Raw genomic sequence first — 21,981 nt, forward strand, 5'->3', positions numbered from 1 at the left:
TTTAAAGATAGTGTAGCTGAAATATTCTTTGAAAGTCCAGTTGCGTTTTTACAATCATAGTAATAAACAGTGATTTATCCTTTGCTATGTGCTCCAAAGGATAGAAGAAAATTACTAACCTATGATCTTCAAAACACATTCTGTTAATATATCATACAAAAATTAAAATATTAAAACAGTGAGTCAAATATAATTTTATTATATTTTCTATTATGCATTAGGAAAACTAATTAGTATGATGATGATTCTCCAAACAGAGCAAAATTCATGCATTTGGTACAATTAAGATAAAATTAGAATTTAGATATGAACTTTTTTCAAAATGCAACTCAACTTGTATATAGAAGAATCCAATATATTGTAATAAAACACAGTGACTAAGTCTTTCTGAATCTTAATTTTATCATCTGTAAAATGGAGGTAATTATATCTTTAAGAAATTCTTGAGGAACAATTGAACTAACATAAATGAACACTGAGAACAACAGAAAGTATAATTCAACGGCATGGCACTTTTAATAGTAGTAATATTGTGTATCATTCAAAACAAAGACGGGGGGCTTCCCTGGTGGCGCAGTGGTTGAGAGTCCGCCTGCCGATGCAGGAGACGCAGGTTTGTGCCCCGGTCCGGGAGGATCCCACTTGCCGTGGAGTGGCTGGGCCCGTGAGCCATGGCCACTGAGCCTGTGCATCCGGAGCCTGTGCTCTGCGACGGGAGAGGCCGTGGCAGTGAGAGGCCCGCGTATCGCAAATAAAAAAACAAAAAAAACAAACACGGTATAATCTTTACCCAATAATTACACTTTATACCATTCATTCACAGCTCTCTAAGATTTATTTTACAAATGTCTTATGGAACATAGCATGGTATAATCATCTTTCTATAGCACAACAAACAAGCACAGCAAGTTCATTAATTTGCTAAAGTCTTCCAAGGTAAGTGGCAGAAACAAAACTCGAATTCCAGAATCCCTTGTTTAATCACCAACTCTTTAATATCCAAGCACATTTTCTTCTCAATGACCACATTCTTTAGACTAGCATTTTTGGAATGAGATGAAATAACAACAAAATATTCAAAACTTTTTTTTTGGTCATAATTAACAAAAAAATGTAATTGTAATCAAACAGAGCATATGACCTCATGGATTATTTGTTTCCATTTTGCACTGGGTTTTAAGCTACATTATCATCAAAGTATTGCTTACAATGCCGGTAAATCTATTTGTAGTTGAAATCTTTACAGGTAAGAAACTACTGAAAATTATTCAGAGGCAGAGATTCTAAAACCTAACTACTAACCAGTTGTTTCCTGTATGTTACAAATAAAGGGTTATAAACCATAAATACTAAATTAGGTGAGCAAAATTTAAAAGATCTTTTATTGACGCTTTAAAAAAGCAAATAGTAATTATTTGTATTTCTAACAATTTTACTTCTCACAACAACTGATCTAACCAATGTAGAACCATTTCATCTACATAACGCCTTAAAATGAAAACATAACTTCATCAACTCTAGAGCTCTGAACAAATATATTTCACTAATATTTATATACTTCTAAGTCTCCACTTCTCCATACGTGAGCTTAGTTCACTTTTCAGAAATAATATAAAAAGAATAGTAAGTTTTAAATAATCCATTTATTTTACTAATATTCTATGAAAGACTAAACCATTTATTTATTTTATTTTACTTTTTACGGCTTGGCCTTTTTTTTTTAACATCTCTATTGGAGTATAATTGCTTTACAATGGTGTGTTAGTTTCTGCTTTATAACAAAGTGAATCAGTTATACATATACATATATCCCCATACCTCTTCCCTCTAACGTCTCCCACCCTCCCTATCCCACCCCTCTAGGTGGTCACAAAGCACCGAGCTGATCTCCCTGTGTTATGTGGCTGCTTCCCACTAGCTATATATTTGACATTTGGTAGTGTATTTATGTCCATGCAACTCTCTCACTTTGTCCCAGCTTACCCTTCCCCCTCCCCGTATCCTCAAGTCCATTCTCTAGTAGGTCTGCATCTTTATGCCCATCTTACCCCTAGGTTCTACATGACCATTTTTGTTTTAGATTCCATATATATCTGTTAGCATATGGCATTTGTTTTTCTCTTTCTGACTTACTTCACTCTGTGTGACAGACTCTCTGGCCATCCACCTCACTACAAGTAACTCAATTTCGTTTCTTTTTGTGGCTGAGTAATATTCCATTGTATACATGTGCCAAATCTTCTATATCCATTCATCTGTTGATGGACACTTAGGTTGCTTGCATGTCCTGGCTATTGTAAATAGAGCTGCAATGAACATTATGGTACATGACTCTTTTTGAATTATGGTTTTCTCAGGATATATGCCCAGTAGTGGGATTGCTGAGTCATATGGTAGTTCTATTTGTAGGTTTTAAGGAACCTCCATACTGTTCTCCATAGTGGCTGTATCAATTTACATTCCCACCAACAGTGCGAGATGGTTCCCTTTTCTCCACACCCACTCCAGCATTTATTGTTTGTAGATTTTTTGAAGATGTCCATTCTGACTGGTGTGAGATGATATCCCATTGTATTTTTGATTTGAATTTCTCTAATGATTAATGATGCTGAGAATTCTTTCATGTGCTTGTTGGCAATCTGTACATTTTCTTTGGAGAAATGTCTGTGTAGGTCTTCTGCCCATTTTTGGACTGGGTTGATTTTTTTTTTTTGATATTGAGCTGCATGAGCTGCTTGTAAATTTTGGAGATTAATCCTTTGTCAGTTGCTTCATTTGCAAATATTTTCTCCCATTCTGAGGGCTGTCTTTTCATCTTGTTTATGGTTTCCTTTGCTGTGCAAAAGCTTTTAAGTTTCATTAGGTCCCATTTGTTTATTTTTCTTTTTATTTCCATTTCTGTAGGAGGTGGGTCAAAAAGGATCTTGCTGTGATTTATGTCAAAGAGTGTTCTGCCTATGTTTTCCTCTAAGAGTTTGACATTTAGGTCTTTAATCCATTTTGAGGTTATTTTTGTGTATGGTGTTACACAGTGTTCTAATTTCTCCTTTATCAAAGATAAGGTGACCATATGTGCGTGGGTTTATCTCTGGGCTTTCTATCCTGTTCCATTGATCTATTATTTCTGTTTTTGTGCAATACCATACTGTCTTGATTACTGTAGCTTTGCAGTATAGTCTGAAGTCAGGGAGCCTGATTCCTCCAACTCTGTTTTTCTTTCTCAAGATTGCTTTGGCTATTCGGGGTCTTTTGTGATTCCACACAAATTGTGAAATTTTTTGTGCTGGTTCTGTGAAAAATGCCATTGGTAGTTTGATAGGGATTGCATTGAATCTGTAGATTGCTTTGGGTAGTAGTCATTTTCACAATGTTGATTCTTCCAATCCAAGAACATGGTATATCACTCCATCTATTTGTATCATCTTTAATTTCATTCATCAGTGTCTTATAATTTTCTGCATACAGGTCTTTTGTCTCCTTAGGCAGGTTTTGTCTCCTTAGGCAGGTTTATACCTAGATTTTTTATTCTTTTTGTTGCAATCGTAAATGGGAGTGTTTTCTTGATTTCACTTTCAGATTTTTCATCATTAGTGTATAGGAATGCAAGAGATTTCTGTGCATTAATTTTGTATCCTGCAACTTTACCAAATTCATTGATTGGGTCTAGTAGTTTTCTAGTAGCATCTTTAGGATTCTCTATATATAGTATCATGTCATGTGCAAACAGTGATAGCTTTACTTATTCTTTTACAATTTAGATTCCATTTATTTCTTTTTCTTCTCTGATTGCTGTGGCTAAAACTTCCAAAACTATGTTGGGTAATAGTGGTGAGAGTGGGCAACCTTGTCTTGTTCCTGATCTTAATGGAAATGGTTTCAGTTTTTCACCATTGAGAACGATGTTGGCTGTGGGTTTGTCATATATAGCCTTTATTATGTTGAGGTAAGTTCCCTCTATGCCTACTTTGTGGAGGGTTTTTATCATAAATAGGTGTTGAATTCTGCCAAAAGCTTTCTCTGCATCTATTGAGATGATCATATGGTTTTTCTCCTTCAACTGGTTATTATGATGTAACACATTGATTGATTTGTGTATATTGAAGAATCCTGGCATTCCTGGGATAAACCCCACTTAATTATCGTGTATGATCCTTTAAATGTGCTGTTGGATTCTGTTTGCTAGTATTTTGTTAAGGATTTCTGCATCTATGTTCATCAGTGATATTGGCTTGTAGTTTTCTTTCTATGTGACATCTTTGGTTTTGGTATCAGGGTGATGGTGGCCTTGTAGAATTAGTCTGGGAGTGTTCCTCTCTCTGCTATATTTTGGAAGAGTTTGAGAAGGATAGGTGTTAGCTCTTCTCTAAATGTTTGATAGAATTCGCCTCTGAAGCCATCTGGTCCTGGGCTTTTGTTTCTTGTAAGATTTTTAATCACAGTTTCAATTTCAGTGCTTGTGATTATCTGTTCATATTTTCTATTTCTTCTTGGCTCAGTCTTTGAAGGTTGTGCATTTGTACGACTTTGTCCATTTCTTCCAGGTTGTCCATTTTATTGGCATATAGTTACTTGTAGTACTCTCTCACAATTCTTTGTATTTCTGCAGTGTCAGTTTTTATTTCTCCTTTTTCATTTCTAATTCTATTGATTTGAGTCTTCTCCCTCTTTTTCTTGATGAGTCTGCCTAATGGTTTATCAATTTTGTTTATCTTCTCAAAGAACCAGCTTTTAGTTTTATTGATCTTTGCTATCATTTCCTTCATTTCTCTTTCATTTATTTCTGATCCGATCTTTATGATTTCTTTCTTTCTGCTAACTTTGTTGTTCTTTCTCTAATTGCTTTAGGTGTAAGGTCAGGTTGTTTATTTGAGATGTTTCTTGTTTCTTAAGGTAGGATCATATTGCTATAAACTTCCCTCTTAGAACTGCTTTTGCTGCATCCCATAGGTTTTGGGTCGTCGTGTTTTCACTGTCATTTGTTTCTAGGTATTTTTTGATTTCTTCTTTGATTTCTTCAGTGATCTCTTGGTTATTAAGTAGCTTATTGTTTAGCCTCCATGTGTTTTTATTTCTTACACATTTTTTCCTGTAATTGATATCTAGTCTCATGGTGTTGTGGTCAAAAAGATACTTGATATGATTTCAACTCTCTTAAGTTTACCAAGCCTTGACTTGTGACCCAAGATATGATCTATCCCGGAAAATGTTCCATGAGCACTTGAGAAGAAAGTGTATTCTGTTGTTTTTGGATGGAATGTCTTATAAATATCAATTAAGTCCATCTTCTTTAATGTATCATTTGAAGCTTTTGTTTCCTTATTTATTTTCATTTTGGATGATCTGTCCATTGGTGAAAGTGGGGTGTTACAGTTCCCTACTATGATTGTGTTACTGTCAGTTTCCCCTTTTATGGCTGTTAGTATTTGCCTTATGTATTGAGGTGCTCCTATGCTGGGTGCATAATATTTACAATTGTTACATCTTCTTCTAGAATTGATCCCTTGATCTTTAGGTAGTGTCCTTCTTTGTCTTTGTAATAGTCTTTGTTTTAAAGTCTATTTTGTCTGATATGAGAATTGCTACTCCAGCTTTCTTTTGATATCCATTTGCATGGAATATCTTTTTCCATTCCCTCACTTTCAGTCTGTATGTGTCCTTAGGTCTAAAGTGCGTCTCTTGCAGACAGCATATATACGAGACTTGTTTTTGTATCCATTCAGCCAGTCTATGTCTTTTGGTTGGAGCATTTAATCCATTTACATTTAAGGTAATTATCGATATGTATGTTCCTATTACCATTTTCTTAATTCTTTTGAGTTCGTTATTGTAGGTCTTTTCCTTCTCTTGTGTTTCCTGTGTAGAGAAGTTCCTTTAGCATTTGTTGTAAAGTTGGTTTGGTATTGCTGAATTCTCTTAGCTTCTGCTTGTCTGTACAGGTTTTAATTTCTCCATCAAATCTGAATGAGATCCTTGCTGGGTAGAGTAATCTTGGTTATAGGTTTTTCCCCTTCATCACTTTAAATATCCTGCCACTCTCTTCCGGCTTGCATAGTTTCTGCTGAAATATCAGCTGTTAACCTTATGGTGATTCTGTTGTATGTTATTTGTTGTTTTTCCCTTGCTGCTTTTAACACTTTTTCTTCATATTTAATTTTTGATGGTTTTATTAATATGTGTCTTGGCGTGTTTCTCCTTGGATTTATCCTGTATGGGACTCTCTGTGCTTTCTGGATTTGATTAACTCTTTCCTTTCCCATATTTGGGAAGGTTTCAACTAAAATCTCTTCAAATATTTTCTCAGTCCCTTTCTATTTCTCTTCTTCTTCTGGGACCCCTATAATTTGAATGTTGGTGTGTTTAATGTTGTCCCAGAGGTCTTTGAGACTGTCCTCAATTCCTTTCATTTCTTTTTCTTTAATCTGCTCTGCAGTCGTTATTTCCGGTATTTTATCTTCCAGGTCTCTTATCCATTCTTTTGCCTCATTTATTCTGCTATTGATCCCTTTTAGAGAATTTTAATTTCATTTATTGTGTGGTTCATGACTGTTTGTTTGCTCTTTAGTTCTTCTAGGTCCATGTTAAACGTTTCTTGCAGTTTGTCCATTCTACTTCCAAGATTTCGGATCATCCTTACTATCATTATTCTGAATTCTTTTTCAGGTAGACTGCCTATTTCCTCTTCATTTGTTAGGTCTGGTGCATTTTTATCTTGCTCCTTCATTTGCTGTGTGCTTCTCTGTCTTCTCATTTTGCTTACCTTACTGCATTTGGGGTCTCCTTTTCATAGGCTGCAAGTTTGTAGTTCCCGTTGTTTTGGGTGTCTGCCCCCAGTGGCTAAGGTTGGTTCAGTGGGTTGTGTAGGCTTCCTGGTGGAGGGGACTAGAGCCTGTGTTCTGGTGGATGAGGCTGGATCTTGTTTTCTGGTGGGTAGGTCCACGTCTGGTGGTGTGTTTTGGGGTGTCTGTCTGTGGCCTTATTATGATTTTACGCAGCCTTTCCACTAATGGGTGGGGTTGTGTTCCTGTCTTGCTAGTTGTTTGGTTTAGGGTGTCCAGCACTGGAGCTTGCTGGTCGTTGAGTGGAGCTGGGTTTTGGCGTTGAGATGGAGATCTCTGGGAGATTTTCGTTGTTTGATATTACCTGGAGCTGGGTGTTCTGTTGTGGACCAATGTCCTGAACTTGGGTCTCCCACCTCAGAGGCACAGCCCTGACACCTGGCTGGAGCACCAAGAGCCTGTCATCCACATGGCTCAGAATAAAATGGAGAGGAGATAGAAAGAAAGAAGATAAAATAAAATAAAATTAAATTAAATTAAAGTTATTAAAATAAAAATTATTAAAAAAAAATTTTAACGTAATAAAGAAGAAAGAAGAGAGCAACCACACCAAAAAACAAACCCACCGATGACAAGAAGCGCTAAAATCTATAGTAAAAAAAGACAGACAGAACCCTAGGACAAATGGTAAAAGCAAAGCTATACAGACGAAATCACACACAGATGCATAGACATGCACACTTATAAAAAGAGAAAAAGGGAAAAAAAAAATATATCATTGCTCCCAAAGTCCATCTCCTCAATTTGGGATGATTCGTTGTCTATTCAAGTATTCCACAGATGCAGGGTACATCAAGTTGACTGTGGTGAGTTAATCCGCTGCTCCTGATGCTGCTGGGAGAGATTTCCCTTTCTCTTCTTTGTTCGCACAGCTCCTGGGTTTCAGCTTTGGATTTGGCCCTGCCTCTGTGTGTAGGTCACCTGAGGGCGTCTGTTCTTCACTCAGTAAGGACGGGGTTAGCTGATTTGGGGGCCCTGGCTCACTCAGGCCAGGGGGAGGGAGGGGTACAGAATGCTGGGAGAGCCTGTGGCAGCAGAGGCTGGCGTGACATTGCACCAGCCTGAGGTGCGCTGTGTGTTCTCCTGGGGAAGTTGTCCCTGGATCACGGGACCCTGGCAGTGGCAGGCTGCACAGGCTCCCAGGACGTGCAGTGTGGATAGTGACCTGTGCTTGCACACAGGCTTCTTGGTGGATGCAGCAGCAGCCTTAGCATCTCACGCCCGTCTCTGGGGTCCGTGCTGATAGCTGCAGCTCACGCCCATCTCTGGAGCTCCTTTAAGCGGCGCTCTGAATCCCCTCTTCTTGTGCACCAGGAAACAAAGAGGCATGAAAAAGTCTCTTGCCTCTTCAGCAGCTCCAGACTTTTCCCCAGACTCCCTCCAGGCTAGCCGTGGCGCACTAGCCCCCTTCAGGCTGTGTTCACACAGCCAACCCCAGTCCTCTCCCTGGGATCTGACGGAAGCCCGAGCCTCAGCTCTCAGCCCCCACCCATCCCGGCAGGTGAGCAGACAAGCCTCTTGGGCTGGTGAGTGCTGATCGGCACCGATCCTCTCTGTGGGAATCTCTCCACTTTGCCCTCTGCACCCCTGTTGCTGCACTCTCCTCCGTGGCTCCGAAGCTCCGCAGTCTTCGCCCACGAAGGGGCTTCCTAGTGTGTGGAAACCTTTCCTCTTTCACAGCTCCCTCCCACTGGTGCAGGTTCCATCCCTATTCTTTTGCCTCTGTTTTTTCTTTTTTCTTTTGCCCTACCCAGGTACGTGGGGAAGTTTCTTGCCTTTTGGGAGGTCTGAGGTCTTCTGCCAGCGTTCAGTTGGTGTTGTGTAGGAGCTGTTCCACATGTAGATAGATGTATTTCTGATGTATTTGTGGGGAGGAAGGTGATCTCCATGTCTTACTCTTTCTCCACCTTGAAGCTCCTCGACTAAACCATTTAAAAACTAAATATAGGGTTTCCCTGGTGGCGCAGTGGTTGAGAGTCCGTCTGCCGATGCAGGGGACACGGGTTCATGCCCTGGTCCGGGAAGATTCCACATGCCGCGGAGCGGCTAGGTCCGTGAGCCATGGCCACTGAGCCTGCACGTCCAGAGCCTGTGCTCCGCAACAGGAGAGGCCACAACAGTGAGAGGCCCGCGTACCGTGAAAAAAAACAAAACTAAATACAATTTGCAAATATTTGTTCTTACTTCCATACAAAAGATGTGTCTTTCTGTACTAAGAAGAGTTCCATTAATTTGTAGCACTGATTCTGACTACCAGGTAACCATGATGGCGATCAAATCATGGAACTTTTTCAGAGAATACACTGTGTCCAGGGTAGTGCTAAAAGGAGTATGCTCCTATCAGATTAAGGGCAGAAGTATCTCTAGAGGTGGAGTCTGAGTAACAGGTCAAAACTGGTTTTCTTCTTGCCTGATCATGGAGTTTCACCAACTTTATATTATATTTTTTAAATAAAGCATAAATTTAAAAATAGTCATAAGTAGAATAGATGCCCACATCAGACACATTGATGAATTTTAAATAAAAATGTTATTTTAATGTTTGACTTCTTATAGTGGTAATAGTGGTTTTTGTGCTTTAAAAATTATTGATTTTCTTTTAATTTGTTATAAAGGCATTATTTTGATTATAATACCTGAATTGATTCAACGATATTTTAAAATTCTATTGCCATTGATTTCCCTCTAAATTTTTCACTGTGGTAAAATATATATAACATAATATTTGTCATTTTAACCATTTTCGTTGTACGATTCAGTGGCATTAATTAAATTTACAATGTTGTGCAATCATCACCATTGCACAATATCTGATTCCAAAATTTCACACCCCAAACCACACCCCTTTCCAAAATTCTTTCATCACTCCAAACAGAAACTGTAACTGTATAGCAATAACTCTTCAACCCTCCTTCCTCCAGCCACTGGTAACCACTAATCTACTTTGTATCTCTACGAATTTGCTTGTTTTAGATATTTCATGTAAGTGGAATCATACATTTGTCATTTGTTTCTGGCTTATTTCATTTAGCATAATGTTTCCAAGGTTCATTTCTGTTGCAGCATGTATTCAAACTTTGTTTCTTTTTGTAACTGAGTAATAATCCATTATATGTATTGACATATACTGTATTTTGTTTACCCCTTCATCTGCTGCTGGACACTTGGGTTGTTGTCACCTTTTGGCTACTGTGAATAACACTACAATGAACACTGACTTAAATACAAGTATCTGTTTGAGTCCTAGCTTTCAATTATTCTGGGTATAGCCTACTAGTGGAATTGCTGGGTCATATGATAATTCTGTTTAGCTTTTTGAGGGACCACTAAATTGTTTTCCACGGCGGCTACCCCATTTTTCACATTCCTACCAGCAAGGTACAAGAATTTCAATTTCTCCATACCCTTACCAACACTTATCTTCTTTTTTTTTTTCTTTAACATTATTGCCATCTCAGTAGATGTGAAGCAGTATTTCATTGCAGTTCTGATCTGCATTTCTTAATGACAAATGATGTTGAGTGACTTTCATGTGCTTATTAGCCATTTTTATATCTCTTTGGAGAAATGTCTACTCAAGTCTTTTGACCATTTTTTAAGGGGGCTGTTTGTATATTTGTTGTTGAGTTGTAGGAGTTCTTTATACACTCTGGATATTATAAGATATATATGGTTTTGCAAATATCTTCTCCAATTCTGAGAGTTGCCTTTTTCCTCTCTTGATAGTATCCTTAGATGCACACGTTTTTAATTTTGATGAAGTCCAATTTACCTACTTTTTCTTTTGTTGCTTGTGCTATTGGTATCATATCTAAGAATCCACTGCCAAATCCAAGGTCATGACGATTTATCCCTATGATTTCTTCTAAGAGTTTTATGGCTTTAGCTCTTATATTCAGGTCACTGATCCATTTTGAGTTAATTTTTATATATGTTGTAAGGTAGGGGTCCAAATTCATTCTTTTACATGTAGAAATCTGGTTGTCCTAGCTTTATCTGTTGGAAAGACCACTCTTTCCTCTACTGAATGGACTTGGCACCCTTCTTAAAAACCTACTGTAGCAGTTTCCTTGGGCTGCCATAAAAAAGTACCATAAATTGAGTGGCTTAAAACAGTCCAAGTTTATTCTCTCAAAGTTCTGGATTCACAAAGTCCAAAATCAAGGACTTGGCAGGGCCATGTTTCCTCCAAAACTTCCAGGGAAGAATCCTTCTCCTTGCCTCTTCCAGTTTCTGGTAGCCCCAGGTTTCGTTAGCTTCTGGTAGCATAACTCTTAATCTCTGCTTCTATCTTTACATGGCTGTCTTCTCTCTGTGTCTGTCTTCTCCTCATCATATGACACCAAGTTATATTGGCTTAAGGTCCACCCTAATGACTTCATTTAACTTGATCACATCCTCAAAGACCCTATTTCCTAATAAGATCACATTCACAAGTATGGGATATTAGGACTTTGATACGTCTTTGGGGGTGGGGGACACAATTCAAACCATAAGAGCCATAGATATATGGGTTTTCTTCTGAACTCTTCATTCTGTTCCATTTGTCTGTATGTCTACCCTTATTCCAGTATTGCTAGCTTTGTAATAAATTTTGAAGCTGAGAAGTGAGTTGTGTAACCTTATTCTTCTTTTTCAAGATTGTTTTGCCATTTTTAAATTTTGCCAAACTTTGCCAAACCCTTCAGAAACAGAAAATCTTTAATCAATCTTCATTATGGGTCACATTTTCCTGCTTCTTTACAGGCCTGATAATTTTTTATTGGCTAACAAACACTGGGAATTTTACCTTTGTATTTCTGTATTCCTATAAATATTCTTGAACTTTGGTCTGGGACACAGCTAAGTTACTTAAAAACAGTGTGACCCTTTTGAGTATTGTTTTTAAGATTGAGATAAGAGTAGAACTCAGACTAGGGTTAATTATTTCCCCACTACTAAGGGGTAGAGACCAATTCCCTGTGAATTGTGAGGTTTTCCAGTCTGGCTGTTGGAACAGGCACCATTCCTGACCCTGTTAGTGCCGGATACTGTTAACTCTAATTTGAGTGGGATTTTTTTCCCCTGCCCTTGGGTAGTTTCTTCACATATGTGTGCTGATCAGTACTCAACTGCATACTCAAGGGTAATCCTCCACAGAGTTCTTTCTCTATGTAGCTCTTTCCTCTCCGATGGTGTGTCCTGTGAATTGGAACCCATCTTGGTCTCCTTGGACTCTCAGCTTCCTCCCTCCACCTCACAAATTGTCAGAAAACTTATATTTGTTACACATAATCCAGGACACAGACACCTTACCAGTCATGTCTCTTAATCTTACCTCCATGTAAGAAAAGATTTATTCTGCAAGTTCCTAAACAGCCATTCCCACATTTCCTAAGATACTGCTCTGCTAGTTGACAGAAATGCCACATAGAAAGTACCTCTTCCACTCTCTAATGAATGAGTTCCCCCCAGTTTGAACTTAAGATGTTTCAGTTACAAGGGGCCTATATCCAAACAGAATCATTACTGCCTTCTTCTCAGTTGCTAGTCTCACTACTCCATCTCACTGAGGAGCCCAGAAAAATCTCTGTACTATTCTATTTCTCTCATTGAATTTCTTTAAATAAGGTTTCATTATACATGTAACTCATATAGCTATATAGTGGCTTTACTTTTACTGTCTCAAAACTATAAAATAAGTTCTTTAATTTTAAAGTAAAAACATACGTAAACATATGCAAATCCGACTTTCCTGGGGACAATGTAGGGTTTCTCAGTCTCGGCACTATTGATATTTTTGGCCAAATAATTCTTTGTTGGGTGTGTTTGGTGGGGGTGGTACAGGGGGTATGAAGAAGTATGTTATATACTGTAGGATGTTTGCAACCCCCCCGGTCTCTTGACCTTTGCCTACTGAATGTCAGTGGCAACCACCTCCAACCCTCTACCATGCACAACAATCAAAATGGGGACTTCCCTGATTGTCCAGTGGGTAAGACTCTGTGCTCCCAATGCAGGGGGCCCAGGTTCAATCCCTGGTCAGGGAACTAGATCCCAGTGCAACTAAAGATCCTGCAACTAAGAAGTCTGCATACTGCAACTAAAGATCCTGCATGAGGCAACGAAGATCCCATGTGCCGCAACTAAGACCTGGGGCAACCTAAATAAATAAATGACTAAATAAATAAATATATTTTAAAAAATCAACTGTCTCTTAAAAAAAAAAATCAAAATGTCTCCAAATACTGCCAAATATCTTTTGGGGGAATTGGGGGAAGGCAGGATCACCCCAGTTGAGAAAATCTGGGCTAACAGAAAAAATCTCTCTATTCTAAGTACTTGTTTACAGTTTTTTACCAACAAAAGGGGGGAGGGCAAGGGGATAAGATTCTAATCTAGATTACCAGGACCTATTAAAGTAACTAAATCTCAAAAACCTGGGGATCCATTTTTCTAATTACTTTGCTCAAAAACATCTTAAAAGGGCTTCCCTGGTGGCGCAGGGGTTAAGAATCCGCCTGCCAACGCAGGGGACAGGGGTTCGAGTCCTGGTCCGGGAAGATCCCAAATGCCGCGGAGCAACTAAGCCCGTGTGCCACAACTACCGAGCCTGCGCTCTAGAGCCTGTGAGCCACAACTACTGAAGCCCCTGCACCTAGAGCCCGTGCTCTGCAACAAGAGAAGCTACCGCAATGAGAAGCCCGAGCACTGCAACGAAGAGCAGCCCCTGCTCACCGCAACTAGAGAAAGCCCGCGTGCAGCAACAAAGACCCAACACAGCCAAAAATAAATAAAATAAAAAATAAATTAATTAAAAAAGATCTTCAAAGTATGTTTTAAAAGTAACTCCTTTATACATAATTCAGTAAATGCCAACAATCTGTATGCTCAAACTACTGGAAGATATAATGAAAACCTCGAAAAGAAAAAGAGAGATTAACTCCAGTATCAATTAAGTACCCATAATTAAAATTCAGTTTTACTTCATTCTATGCTAATTTTATGAATTACTTACAAGTCTTATTTTAAAAGTGTATAATGTGAAACTTCTTACTTCTTAAAAACAAACTTCTCTACTCAAAGCTCTCAATTTTCAAAATATAATCTCCAAGACTTGGAACTTATTTTTAAATGATACAAGGGGAGAAAATTTATTAAACTAGTAACTAGAGCTTAAAGAGGGAGAGCTGGAAAGTTCAAATGTTAAGTAGAGTTGCTCTCCAAAGGAGCAGAAAAATATTTCATGTCAGTTCCAGGTTTTGAGTCGACACATACAGAAGGCAGACGCAATTACCTGCAACATGAGCTCACAGTCATCTCTTCCAACAAAAATCATTTCTCGTGGCAGCCTGTGGCGAGTGCCTCCACTGCTCACCAAAAACCAGGATGTTAAGCTCATTTTCTGCTTAGCTTCTAAGTCTTTGGCAAAGCTACGTCATCCTGCAGAGAGAGATTCAGAAAAACATACATTTAGATATTTTCAACTTTGGCATCTATTCACCAAACCCTATAACTAGGCCTTGGAATAGAACTGCATTCAACATTTATCCCTGACTACATAAATAAGACAGGCCACAGGTCCCAGGAAACAACGTATCTACCAAATTCTCAGCAGTAAATTAAGTCCATGGACTCCATTAAGAGTTCACTTTGCAAAGATTACAGTCCCAGATCTTACTACATCTCAAGTACAGTCATAAACTATAACCTTTGCCCTATGACTTTGCAATTCCTCCAATTAAAGGTGGGAGTAAATCTTCCCACTCCATAAATCTGGGCTCTGCCTCATGACTTGTTTTGGCCAATGGAATGGTGTTAATAGCTGTGATGCAAGTGGAAGCTAAAATGTGCTTGGGCAATTGGGTTTGACCTCTTGTACCTCTGCCATTACCATAGAAAGAACACGCCCTAGCTAGCCCATTACTTCAAGAAGAATGAGACACATGTAGAACAGATGTGTATCTAACACAGAACTTGAAGCAGGCCCTCAGTATATCATTCAACCCTTAGCTGAAAAATAGAATTAGTGTTGTTTTAAGCCATTGAGAGACGTGCAGTGATTTGCTTCATCACTGACTATAATGCACAAAAGGTGAGTATAATTTACTGAAATATAGTATCTTTTTTAAAGTACAGGTAGGGCTTCCCTGGTGGCGCAGTGGTTGAGAATCCGCCTGCCGGTGCGGGGTACGCGGGTTTGTGCCCCAGTCCGGGGGTATCCCACGTGCCGTGAAGCGGCTGGGCCCGTGAGCCATGGCCGCTGAGCCTGCGCGTTCGGAGCCTGTGCTCCGTGGCGGGAGAGGCCACAGCAGTGAGAGGCCCGCGTTCCAAAAAAAAAGAGTTCACTTAAAAAGGAATACATTAGGCAATTAAGTAGGTAGTCAACTAATAACATTTGTCATATCTCTATAGCTTATAAAGGTCTACAATTTGACATAGCTTATAAAGGTCTACAATTCTCAAGTAAATGATCACATTAGTATCATGTTAACCTCAGTAAACACTAGCAATGTTATGCAAATAAGTGTCTCAATTATAAATGTTTTGAGAAAGACACTCAATTCAAATGAATATATTTGATATCTGATTAAGAGCTAACAATGGAGACCAAAGAAATTGCTTCTTTGTCTACCAAGTGTAGACCACTTAATGCACTTTCAAAAACATGCAATTTCAATTTCTCTGTCCTAACATGTACGGTACTTTTTCATTTTTTTTAAGTGAATGGTGTGTTTTTAAAAAATTTATTTATTTTATTTTTGGCTGCACTGGGTCTCCACTGCTGCACTCGGGCTTTTCTCTAGTTGAGGGGAGCGGGGGCTACCCCTTGCTGCGGTGCACGGGCTTTTCACTGAGGTGGCTTCTCTTGCTGCGGAGCACGGGTCCTAGGTGTGCGGGCTCTAGAGCGCAGGCCCAGCAGTTGTGGCGCACGGACCCAGCCGCTCTGCCGCATGTGGGATCCTCCCAGACCAGGGCTCGAACCCATGTCCGCTGCATTGGCAGGCGGATTCCTAACCACTGCGCCACCAGGGAAGCCCTATACTGTACTTTCTAAATATGTTTCTTCTAGAGGAGCAGCTCCTAAACTTTTTGTCCTTAAGACTCTTTTACACTTTTTTTTTTTAAAAAGGACCCTAAAGAACATTTTGTTTACATGGGTTAGATATATTAATATTCATATTAGAAATAAAAACTGAGAAAGTGGTATGTATTAATTCATTTAAAATGACCAATAAATCAATTTTACAGAAAAAATGGCTAACATTTTAATGAAGATTTACTATATTTCCAAAACAAATAATTAGTGAGAAGAATAGCACTATTTTACATTTTTAAAAATCTCTTTAAGCTCTGGCCTAACAGAAGATTTTCATATCTGCTCTGAATTCAATCTGTTGCCATATACTGTTTAACTTAAAATATTTAAAAGCCTAGCTTCATACTTATCCCCAGATAAGTAGTGGGAAATGGGAAATTTATTTTAATAGTCTTTCCAAATAACTGAAGATAGTTTTCTTTGATACTACATCAAAACTTCACAGGTGGTAATTTCCTGAAAGTTATTTATAATATGGAATCTGAAACTTTCCATACATTTTAACATGAAAATCCATCTTCTGCTCTGAAGAGATTTTGTAACACTGTGCGTTGGTCATTTGAAAAAGACTGGTTCCCTGAGTTACACAGATCTTCCAAGTGATGACACATTTCATTATACTATTTTAAAATATCACATTCATTTATATCATCACCCACCTCATCTGAAAATTCTTTAATTACTGGGCAGCTGTTAAGCAACAGAATCAAGCTCCTAAAATTCTAATTTTCTCTTAGAAAAATCTGCCTAAATTTTATTGGTAAAAAAATACTGTCAATTCTTTTCCTTGAAGTGACAGGTTTATACTGTCTGCTAAATACTCAGGTCTACAAAACCATAATTTGTCTGTCAGTCATCGTTTCAAGTAAAAATCATGTTCTATGAAACAACTGGCTAGTTCAGCTCACAACTCAATGACACAAGTGCTTTTTCTTGTGACAACTGTGGCACTTTGGTATACAGCGTTAAGTGCTTTATATGTATTTCCATTTAGTCTTACAAAACATTAAAAAGATGTAATTCAAAGGTCAAGACTTAATAAACAATCATTTTTAACACTTCATCAAGGACATTCTTAAGTGAAACTGGCTTTTTTTCTTACCTGCAAGTGCATGCCAGTGAAGAATATTATTACTATTAGCATAGTATGGTGCCAATGCCTTGACTAAGGAAGCAGCAGCTTTAGCCACCACTGTTTTTCCATATTATCAGTTCAAAGGTCTATACAACAAAAAAGTCAATAATGTTTTGATAGTATTATGAAAATAGTTTTGACCTTGTGACCCTTGAAATGGTTTCAAGGATTCCCAGAGGCCTGTTGACTGGGCTCTAAGAATTACTACTATCTTAGAGGATGTGACTATGTCATTAAGAACATAAACTTAAGAGTCAGACAGATTGGTGGAGAAGTCTGATTCCTGGTTCCACCACTTATTTCCACACGACCTTGGGCAAGTTACTTATTACCCCGTGTCTCTTAGTTTCCTCTTGTGTAAAATGGGAATAAGGATAGTATCTACTCAACAGTTTTTTTCTTATTGATCAAAAGAATACTACTTGTAAATATTTTTCCCATGAAATTCCCATATACATTCTTATATGATTTAATTAGAAGCTATACTACAAAACAGTGAAACAAAACATTCTACAATAAGAAACACATCTATATATTAAAAGAGAAACCTTTAAAATGTAGAATTTCATGTTAAGGTAAAAATCCCATATATTATGAACTTATCTACACATACATGAAACAATTGGTTTCACCAAAATAAGCAAATAATTTTCTGTAAAGTCAGAACAATTAAGTCTTACTCCCTTCTCAATTTATTGAATTGATATGGTTAATTTGTGTGGATTCTTAAATCTTCCATTCACCTAATTTCTTGATGCAAATGTTGTTGTTAGTCTTCCATCCATCTGTCTACTTTCTGTCAAAATGCTTTTTAGCATTTTATATGTATGTCCTGGCCAAATAGAGAATCAAAAAAATTTTACCAGAAGAAAAAACCTTCAATCTAAATATGGTATATAATTTGCATACTGCCTTTCCAAGGAAAGACAATTTTAAAACATGACATTAATAAGTAAGTCAACAGTTATAAACTCATTTAAGGGAACTGAAGAAAAAAAACTTTTCAGCATTTGTATGGGCAATGTCCATAAGACATGTTAAAGGAAATCAAATTAACCTAAATACAATAAATGAAACACCAGAGCCAACCATGGGCAACAAGAACAGTTTCCAGACATTTTTTAAATCACAACGTAGTATGTAAGCATGATTCATATGCTACAAAAATATTTTAATTATTTAGACAATAGCAAGCATAATTATATACCAATATGTAATATATAACTCTACAATATAAACATACAGTAATTATATAACTAAATAAAATTAAATTAAAATAATGGCTTTTTATATATTTTATTTTGACTTTCAATGACACTTAAAAGGTAACAAATATACACATTTTCTAAGAAACAAAAATGAAACGCATAATCCTCAAGATGAAGGGTATTTATTCACTGGGGTGGGGCAGTGACCATGAGTCATCTTCTAGTTTTTCTACAATGGGAGGGAATGAGATATGATATAAACCCACTGTCTCTCAGTTCTCACATGGGACTCTTCCCTTATCTAAGACAGCTTTCTCACTGGTCCCTTAGTTGCAATGCTCTTTTCCTACTCACTGAGTTAATACTGATATTTGCATATGGTGAAAACTGAGCTTCCTCAGTGGCCAAGGCAGAAGTTTCAGCTCAGCTTCCTCTAAATGGCAGGAAAAGGGGCCTTTGGGTTTGCCGATTGGATGGAATATGCCCAAGGTCTTGACTTGGGCACTTCAGATATCCTATCTGTAAAAATGAAAAGAAAAACAAAATAACGCAAAAAAACAAGAAGAGAGCACATCAAGATAAAATGAGATATAGATATGTTATCTTGTAGTATCCAGCATATTGGGAGGCACTCAATTTATGCTCATTGCCTTTTCTCCCTCTCCTCCTAATCTTTTCTGCCAAATAATACAATAATGTTATAATTTGAGACTCAAAATACATCAACCAAACAATAAACATACATTGAATATCTTCTATGTCAATGTTCTAAAATTATTCACTTAAAGAAATAGTTTAGGGTAAAAATTATGGCAATATAATATGCCTTATACCTTACTCATAAAATTAAAAATACTATAACCTTTATTTCATACATATTTCAATTCTGAAGAGTACATTTAATGGATCACTGATTAAAATTCCTGTAAAACTTTCTCAAAGCACAAATAGTTTTCAGGTCATACTGGGGATCTAAAGACTGAAGAGTATGGAAGACCCTGACCTTTGCAAAGATTACAGTCCCAGATCTTACTACATCTCAAGTACAGTCATAAACTATAACCTTTGCCCTATGACTTTGCAATTCCTCCAATTAAAGGTGGGAGTAAATCTTCCCACTCCATAAATCTGGGCTCTGCCTCATGACTTGTTTTGGCCAATGGAATGGTGTTAATAGCTGTGATGCAAGTGGAAGCTAAAATGTGCTTGGGCAATTGGGTTTGACCTCTTGTACCTCTGCCATTACCACAGAAAGAACACACCCTAGCTAGCCCATTACTTCAAGAAGAATGAGACACATGTAGAACAGATGTGTATCTAACACAGAACTTGAAGCAGGCCCTCAGTATATCATTCAACCCTTAGCTGAAAAATAGAATTAGTGTTGTTTTAAGCCATTGAGAGACGTGCAGTGATTTGCTTCATCACTGACTATAATGCACAAAAGGTGAGTATAATTTACTGAAATATAGTATCTTTTTTAAAGTATAGATAGGGCTTCCCTGGTGGCGCAGTGGTTGAGAATCCACCTGCTGATGCAGGGGACGCGGGTTTGTGCCCCGGTCCGGGGGTATCCCACATGCCGTGAAGCGGCTGGGCCTGTGAGCCACGGCCGCTGAGCCTGTGCATCCGGAGCCTGTGCTCCGTGGCGGGAGAGGCCACAGCAGTGAGAGGCACGTGTACCAAAAAAAAAAAAGAAAAAAAAAAGTACACTGATAGTCCAATACACTCACTTGAGTATTTTCAGAAATACACAATTGAAATTTTGTTGAAATTGTTCCCTTTTTTCCAGTTTCTTCATCTCAGAATGGTAACATTTATTTGCATAATTAAACCTAAGGCTGTTATGTGTTACAGAACTACAAATTGTAGATAAAGGAAGCTTATATTAACAAAAAGTCCAACAAGGAAAGAATCCAGCTATAGAAGAAGATGCAAGCTCACTTTTTCTTTGGGAAAAAGGTCAACATCTATAGTTTACTTTTTCACCATCTGGAACAGTTCAGTTTACCCACAGGAGAATCCTCCAATCTCCTCCCAAAGTGGGCAAAAGCACACTGATGATGCTGTGGAAGCCAAGTCAAGAAGAAATAACTGGGGGGAACCTCACCATTCCATGTGAAGCGTTTCTATGTATTTATCTCCTTGGTTAAGCATAGCACCTTATCCTACCCTTGAATGACCTTGAGGGTCACATGTTTAGAGTCTCTCTGATTTAGTATCTTCAGATAATAAACCTCTAATCTTCTGTGGGAATAGGGGTTTGGGCAATGGAGCCTACTAGTTCTTTATATGAACTTCAACTGATTTTCTTGGTTTCAGTCCACCCTGTCTTCCAAGATAACTGGTATCTCACATTCCCAAGCCTTTCCACGATTCTATGAGAATTCCTTTTTTCTTTATTTCTTCCTCCCACAGCTCCCCCTCTGCCAAAACTTTCTCAACTTCTCTTCCCAAGTAGCTTCCTCTCATTCTCTTTGTATTAGTGAGACTGGGAAGGAACAGAGAAAACTCCAGGGGCCCTATTCAGTATACTTCTAGAAAACTGCTTCTTTTATCATATGATTTTGAAATAAAATAACATTAAAATAAACTAGTTATTCAAAATATAATAAAATATCTCAATGATCATATATTATCCCAATTTTCTTTAGTGTCATAATCGTTTCCTTTTCTTTTTTCCAGATTGACTCAAGAACATTAGCTACTCTTAAAAGAATTGAATTCCCAATGATAATGTCTGCTCTCCGTATCTGTAGTTTGGTTACTTCATTTTAATTGCATTGATTTCAAACTTCAGGTTATATACTATTAAAATTACAAACACCAGCTATGATTCAACAGAAGCTAAATAAAAGGGGCAAAAGTCTCCACAGTCATGTTAATCTAACTCCGGATATGCCTCCAAACAATCCCTGGACAAATGAGCATTGTATAGTTCATCAAACAACATATGATATGCTAATGTTTCCATACTCTCAGATGAAATGGCTAAAAGAATATTCTTGGTAACTTTATGAATTTGGAAAGAAGCTACGATAAGGAAAACTAATGGATCAGTTCAAACACTTATGTATTTCAAGGTACTTCCTCATAAAACCTTTCTATTAAATTCTCCCAGTAAAACGAAGAAAAAGGCAAGCTAGATAAAACAAAAGGATCCTGTCTATGAGAGTCTCTATATGTAAGAACACAAAGAGGTTGAAAGTAAAAGGATAAAACAAGAAATTCCATGCAAACCGGAATCAAAAGAATGAGGTGGCTATTTTAATGTCAAAGAAAATAGATTTTAATTCAAAAGAGCTTACAAAAGACAAAGATCATTATATATTGATAAAATGTTCAACACAGCAAGAAGATATAAAAACTGCAAACATATACACACCTAACAACAGAACATCAAAATATATGAAGCAAAAATGGACAAAATTAAAAAGATAAGTAGACAGTAGAACAGTAACAGTGAAGACTTCAATGTCCCATTTTCAACTATGAAAAACAACCAGACAGAAGACCAATAAAGAAAGAGAAGACTTGATAACACTATGAACCAATCTGACCTAACAGATACATACAAAACACTCCACTCAACTATAGCAGAATCACATTCTTTTCAAGTGCACAAAGAATATTCTCCATAACAGACCATAATGTTAGGCCTAAAACAAGTCTTAATGAAAAGATGGAAATATTACAAAACAACTTTTCTAATCACAGTCTAAT

The 21,981-nt window shown here is 37.6% G+C and overlaps 1 protein-coding gene across 3 annotated transcripts in view; it reads right to left on the reverse strand.

Moving 5' to 3' along the window:
• CEP170 (centrosomal protein 170) overlaps positions 1-21,981 on the reverse strand; it is a 144,725-nt gene that overhangs the window by 93,411 nt on the left and 29,333 nt on the right. For 2 of the 3 annotated variants that reach the window (XM_065874741.1, XM_065874733.1), the window contains exon 1: positions 14,113-14,217. In XM_065874741.1, coding sequence (XP_065730813.1) covers positions 14,113-14,217 — 105 coding nt within the window. Of the gene's footprint in view, positions 1-14,112; positions 14,259-21,981 lie in introns of those variants that run through there. The other variant, XM_065874726.1, reaches the window with a different exon arrangement.

This window comes from Phocoena phocoena, chromosome 1 (assembly GCF_963924675.1).
Source record: "Phocoena phocoena chromosome 1, mPhoPho1.1, whole genome shotgun sequence".
Taxonomy (NCBI): domain Eukaryota; kingdom Metazoa; phylum Chordata; class Mammalia; order Artiodactyla; family Phocoenidae; genus Phocoena; species Phocoena phocoena.